The sequence below is a fragment of the Rhododendron vialii genome, chromosome 9a (genome assembly GCF_030253575.1).
Source record: "Rhododendron vialii isolate Sample 1 chromosome 9a, ASM3025357v1".
NCBI lineage: Eukaryota > Viridiplantae > Streptophyta > Magnoliopsida > Ericales > Ericaceae > Rhododendron > Rhododendron vialii.
This window is the reverse complement of record NC_080565.1, coordinates 8,545,892-8,552,583: the sequence shown is the minus strand read 5'-3', so window position 1 is coordinate 8,552,583 and position 6,692 is coordinate 8,545,892. Positions and strand designations below refer to the sequence as shown.

General features: G+C 42.1%; 1 protein-coding gene across 1 annotated transcript; it reads left to right on the top strand.

Annotated features, from left to right (window-relative positions):
- Positions 1 to 923: 923 nt before the first annotated feature.
- Positions 924 to 5,123, top strand: LOC131300375 (LRR receptor-like serine/threonine-protein kinase RGI1). Its single transcript, XM_058326173.1, has 2 exons — positions 924 to 4,149; positions 4,385 to 5,123. The coding sequence occupies exons 1-2, from the start codon at positions 1,221 to 1,223 to the stop codon at positions 4,897 to 4,899; spliced, it is 3,444 nt and encodes a 1,147-aa protein (XP_058182156.1). The 5' UTR covers positions 924 to 1,220; the 3' UTR covers positions 4,900 to 5,123.
- Positions 5,124 to 6,692: the final 1,569 nt, after the last annotated feature.

Genomic DNA, 6,692 nt, shown 5'->3' with positions numbered 1-6,692 from the left:
GGTATTCATTTGAAAGATGTATATATATGTCAAGAAAAATGGGCAATCACAATATAATTGTTCATTTCTCTTTTGTTAAAAACTCCCTCTGCCCTTTTTTTTAAGAGTCCATTAAGGTTATGCGTGTAATTACTTACATCTCTTGATGTATATTATATATTATTATATTTTTAAAATTATTTTCTCATAAAAAATAATTAAATATATCAAATAAAATTTCTATTGCATATATTTAATAATATAAATTAAAAGATATAAGCAATTGAAAATAAAACGCAAAATCGTGTAGACTCTTAATTAAAAAGTATAGGCTTATATATAAAATATTTCAAATTGTCAAGTGAGCTAGATTGTGTTAACTCCTATCATGTCACATTTTGAATTAATCTTCACAAATTTTTTCCCGCACTTGAATGTAATCTCATGTTTGAATTGTATGTATGGTGGAGTCTGTCAAGTGAGCCCAGCACTCTAATGCCGTTTCAATGATCGGAGTCCTTTAATTTTTCTTGCCTGCCTAGAAAAATCTTCCACAAATTGATCAAATATCAGTAATTACTCAATCGAACTTGACCACTTGTATTAATTTGTAAGATAAATGTACATTGGCCACATTACTGGAGTAAGTTATACAATTTTTTCCATGAGTGATCAGCGACTTGATGATTAATTGATTTAAGATGAACTGTTCGAATTATCTCATTGTACCAATCGTATGGCGGCATTAAGCCGATTGCACGGAACAGCCCTGATTCGGGACTACATAGAATCTCTGTCCATATCTATATTTTACTCCATGAGAGAGAGAGAGAGAGAGTAGTCACCAGTCAGGCATCCTAGGTTGGGATGGTGGGAGGTGGTGGGGGTGGTGGTGCAGCTCTCTGCTCTCACTCATCTCTAGGTATTCCCTTCCTTCCTCCCATTTCTTTATCATTTCCCTGTCTGTCCCCTTTGGTTTCGCTAGTGTTTGTTTCTGCTTTCTTTATCATTTCTCGCCTCCTTCGCTTTTCTTTCTTAATACTCCTACTTAGCTCTCTCAAGTCTCGAGTTCAAACCAAGCAAAACCCAAAACCACAAAAACCCAACTTATACTACAACTAGACATACAAAGATAGATACAGTACTGAGAGAGAGAGAGAGAGAGAGAGAGAACACAAAACCCCAAAACCCCAAAACCAAATGCCACAAACCCGAGACGAAAGTTTTGGAAATTGAGGCAAATGTCTATCCCCGTCTCGAGGCATTCCCTCTTCCCCTTCCCAACACCACCTAAATCAAAAAACAAACCCAAAACCACCTCTTCTTCTTCTTCTTCATTCCTTTGCTTCACACTGTTCTACTTCTTCACCCTTCTCTCCTCCTCCACCGCCGCCAACCACGAGGCTTCGACGTTGTTCGCATGGCTGAACACCTCGTCTCCGCCGTTCTCGAACTGGAACATCCAGGATCCCAACCCATGCAACTGGACCTTCATCAAATGCAACCCACAGAACTTCGTGACCGAAATCTCCATCCAGTCAATCCCGCTCGAACGCCCTTTGCCCTCGAACCTCTCTTCATTTCCTTACCTCGCCAAACTCACCATCTCCGGCGCGAATCTCACCGGACCAATCTCCGACGATCTAGGAAGCTGCAGCTCGCTCACCTTGCTCGACCTCAGCTCGAACAGCCTGGTGGGACCCATCCCCGCGTCCATCGGAAACCTTGAACTGCTCCAAGACTTGATCTTGAACTCCAACCAACTCACTGGAAACATCCCAGTTGAGTTAACCCAGTGCCGAGGCCTGCAAAACCTTTTACTGTTCGATAACCAACTTGCCGGCTCACTCCCTGTTGAACTCGGGTTGCTGTCGAGTCTAGAAGTCCTCCGTGCGGGCGGTAACAAAGACATCATTGGAGAAATCCCGGAGGAAATCGGAAACTGCGGCAACTTGACGGTTCTTGGCTTGGCTGACACCCGAGTTTCCGGGTCGATTCCCAACTCACTGGGTCGACTCGGTAAGCTTCAGACTCTATCCGTTTACACCACAATGTTGTCCGGTGAAATCCCAGCGGAAATCGGTAACTGCTCTGAGCTTGTCAACTTGTACTTGTACGAGAACAGTCTCTCGGGTTCGATACCGAACTCACTGGGCCGACTCAGTAAGCTAGAACAGTTGTTCCTATGGCAGAATAACTTGGCGGGAGAAATCCCTGTAGAGATTGGGAACTGTAGTAATTTGAAACTCATCGATCTTTCTTTGAATTCCTTATCTGGGTCTATTCCTCTGTCTTTTGGTGGCTTGTTTCAGCTCCAAGAGCTGATGCTTAGTAACAACAACGTGTCCGGTTCGATCCCTTCGGTCCTCGCGAACGCGTCGAGTTTAGCCCAGTTGCAACTGGATACTAACCAGTTCTCTGGTTTGATGCCATCTGAGTTGGGTTTTTTGAAAAATCTGGAAGTGTTCTTTGCATGGGAAAACCAACTTGAGGGTAGCATACCTTCTAGCTTGGCAAACTGTGGAAACCTCCAGTCACTAGATTTGTCACATAATTCCTTAACGGGGATTATTCCTCCTGGTTTGTTTCAGCTCAGGAATTTGACAAAGCTTTTGTTGATTTCCAATGACATCTCGGGTACTATCCCCGAAGATATCGGGAATTGTACCTCTCTGGTGAGGCTCCGATTGGGCAGCAATCGGATCACGGGTCAAATCCCTGCAGGGATCGGGGGATTGAAGGGACTGAACTTTCTTGATTTGTCCGGAAATGGCCTTTCAGGGCCGGTTCCGGATGAGATTGGGAATTGCACGGAGTTGCAAATGGTGGACTTGAGTAATAGCAAATTGGAAGGTCCCCTGCCTAATTCACTGTCATCTCTTTCTGGGATACAAGTCCTGGATTTTTCGAGTAATCGGTTCGTGGGTCAGATCCCGGCTAGTTTTGGGCGTCTTGTTTCTTTGAATGAGCTCATTTTGAGCGGGAACTCGTTCACCGGGATGATTCCTACGTCGCTTGGGCTTTGTTCTAGCCTCCAGTTGCTTGATTTAAGCAGCAATGAAATCACTGGAAATATCCCAGTTGAGATTTGTCAAATTGAGGCACTTGAAATTGCTCTGAACCTAAGTTGCAATGGCCTGACTGGGGAAATACCAACCGAAATATCATCACTCAACAAGCTTTCCATTCTAGACCTTTCCCACAACCAACTTGAGGGGGATTTGAGTCCCCTTGCCGGGCTTGAAAACCTAGTCTCCCTCAACGTTTCGTACAACAATTTCACCGGTTATCTACCCGACAACAAGCTGTTTCGACAACTACCCGCTTCTGATTTGGCTGGAAACCAAGGTCTATGCTCCTTTGGGCTAGATTCGTGCTTCATCAGTGGGACTGGAATGGTGAGAAATGAAAATGGAGAAAAGAGGTCTAGGAGGATCAAGCTAGCACTTGCATTGCTAATCACTATGACTATTGCAATCGTGGTGATGGGAACAATTGCAGTGATTCGAGCACGAAAGACTATCGGTAGTGATGATGATTCGGAGATGGGAGACTCGTGGCCGTGGAAATTCACTCCGTTTCAGAAACTAAATTTCTCTGTAGACCAAGTTTTGAAATGTTTAGTCGATTCTAACGTTATTGGAAAAGGCTGTTCGGGTGTGGTCTATCGCGCCGACATGGAAAATGGTGATGTGATCGCCGTTAAGAAGCTTTGGCCTACGACAACAATGCCAGCAACTGGCAGTTGTACTGACGAAAAGTGCGGGGTGCGGGATTCGTTTTCAGCAGAGGTGAAGACCCTAGGCTCGATCCGCCATAAGAACATCGTTAGGTTCTTGGGTTGTTGTTGGAATCGAAACACAAGGTTGCTAATGTATGATTACATGCCTAATGGGAGCTTAGGGAGTCTCCTGCATGAGAGAAATGGGACCCCTTTGGAGTGGGAATTGAGGTATCAGATTGTGTTGGGGGCAGCGCAAGGGCTTGCTTATTTGCACCATGATTGTGCGCCTCCAATTGTTCATAGGGACATTAAGGCCAATAATATCCTCATTGGTCTTGAGTTTGAGCCTTACATTGCAGATTTCGGACTAGCAAAGCTCGTCGATGATGGTGATTTTGCCCGGTCATCTAATACAGTAGCCGGTTCCTATGGATATATTGCTCCCGGTACGTACTTTGAATGCAAATGTGAATGTGTTTTGTATTTTTTTACAAGCTTTGCTTTCTAATTAAACTACACAGTTTCTTGGCTACATTTACGTAAAAGATATGACACCGTAATATTTTGTGGTATGAACTCGGATGGTAAATATGAACCGCACTTTGCTTTTCCTGTGCTTTTCATCTGCAAATGTAGAATTTAGCAATCTTGAGCTAATCTGTTGGTTTTGTTCATTTTCAGAATACGGCTACAGCTTGAAGATAACAGAGAAGAGCGATGTTTATAGCTACGGTGTGGTTGTATTAGAAGTGTTAACGGGTAAGCAACCAATCGATCCAACAATTCCAGAGGGCCTCCATGTGGTGGATTGGGTTAGACAGAAGAAGGGAGCCATTGAAGTACTGGCTCCGAGTTTATTGTGTAGGCCCGAATCCGAAATCGAGGAAATGATGCAAGCACTAGGCATTGCTTTGTTATGTGTTAATTCCTCCCCCAACGAAAGGCCTACCATGAAAGATGTCGAGGCAATGCTCAAAGAAATCAAACACGAGAGAGAAGAGTATGCAAAGGTTGATGTGCTGCTCAAAGGCTCTCAGGCAACCGCTGACGGCCAACAAAATAAGAAGTCCGGTGGAGTTCCGGCAACGTCCTCATCAAGAAAGGCACTGCAGAGCTTGTACCCACAGAGCAATAACACAAGCTTCTCAGGGTCCTCATTGTTTTACTCAACCTCCTCTAAAATGAGTTTCAAGTGATGTATTTTGTGACATGACTATAGCTAAGCGTTTGAAGGAGTTCGTTTGTCATTTTATCAGTTTCAAACTTGTTTGTTTTTTTGGGTTTTTGATTTGATGTAAAGAAGAAGATAAGGTTTGAGATTTGGTCCCACTTGATGGAGAAGAACAAAAGAAAGCCAACCTATGCAATTTTGGCTTTTGGAGTGTTTTGTTATAAGAAACTGTTTTACTGTTTCGGGTCTTTTCTCCTGGTTTTGAGCTCCACTTTCACAGCTTAGCTATATAGAGAATTTTTTTTTTGACGGAGGGTTCTGTGAACAGTTATTTACGGGGTGAATCGTGACCATTCAAGAATATTTTGGACGGTTCGAACCGTCTAAAGCCGAAACGGACGGTCGAGATTGTGCAGCTTTGTGAACAACCCGTTTACAGCAGCAGCGGCTCCGTGAATAAGTACTCTATCTCAGCTATATAATAGTTGGCCCCAGTGTTGAAAGACTTGAAGGTGGAATGTTTGTTAGGCAGTCAAAATAGTACTAATACAGTGGCATGTTTTGTTTGGGTTAGGCAAAACTGGACAAATTGAGTCGGCTATGATGTAACGTACTAAGAATAGGGTGCCTTTATATCTCAACGTCCCTACCCAACCAACTTCGAATCGAGATGCTCTCGCGTGATAATTTTTCTTGTGACGCAAAACGGAATCGATCACGAGTTCATTTGAAGATGTGAATAATTCATTTTGTAAGCCTCGATGTGTTACGTCCATTTAAAAATCAAGTTCATTGGACAACGGTATCAATTTGGCTTAATCATATTTAACACGAGAAATGGATATTAGGGATCTTGAGTCAACCAAGCTTTTTGAACCGCAAATCGTATTGTACGATATGTGGCATGAATCGTATGGTTCTCGTGTTTCGCCGAGTCACATCCTAAATACAAATCGATAGCTTGATGAATCACAAATCACATGATTCTCATAATTTTGGGTTTTTGCTGAAACTTGCACCCAATGATGGTTTTCCCCGTTATGAATAATGTTTTTGTTTCTATTATACTTAGAAAGTAATGCATGCAAAAATGATAATGGAAAGACCAACCAAACAAGGATATATAACATCATAACAGAAATTGACACCTTGTTGATCGAACTGGGTTGGGAACGGCTACGGTGGCGGTGCATGCCGTATGATATGCATCAATAACATTTACTACTGAGAGGTGTAACGTTTACGATTGAGAGATGTAATATTTTACCAATAGACCTAACATTTTACCAAATATTAGGCATAACATTTTAATACCAAATAGGCGTGACGATGCATACAACCATTGAGAGACATAACATTACCATTTAGAGACACAACAATTACCACTTAGAGGTATAATATTTCAAAATAAGCATAACATATATAGTTATACACCCTGCAGTGGAGCTTTTCCCCAAAAAAAATTTCATGAGTGATCGAATACAAACTACAATTGAGTTGCTTTGTGTAAAATTTCACCATTCAATTTCAGTACCAATTGAGTTGCTTTGTGTAAAATTTCACCATTCAATTTCAGTACCAATTTCTTGTGGTTGTGGATGAGTGCGATAGATAAGAATCTTCATGAGGGAGTAACATATATTCTTCAAAATAGTCTTCGCTTTGCTTTCAATTTTTATTCTATGCTCGTGTTTTCAATCCTTACTGTCATAAATTTTAGTTATTTGGTGAGTTATCGAATAAAGTTTTCACGCTTGTACTTCCGCAACTAACCGCGTACGCATTATGTGACTTGGGGTGAGTACTTCAGAAAAAGGC

What these genes read in the sequence shown, in the direction of transcription:
- LOC131300375 (XM_058326173.1), top strand. Translation starts at nt 1,221, where the DNA reads ATGTCTATCCCCGTCTCGAGGCATTCCCTCTTCCCCTTCCCAACACCA. An exon ending in CTATGGATATATTGCTCCCG is followed by an intron (nt 4,150 to 4,384) that starts GTACGTACTTTG and finishes GTTCATTTTCAG; the next exon opens with AATACGGCTACAGCTTGAAG.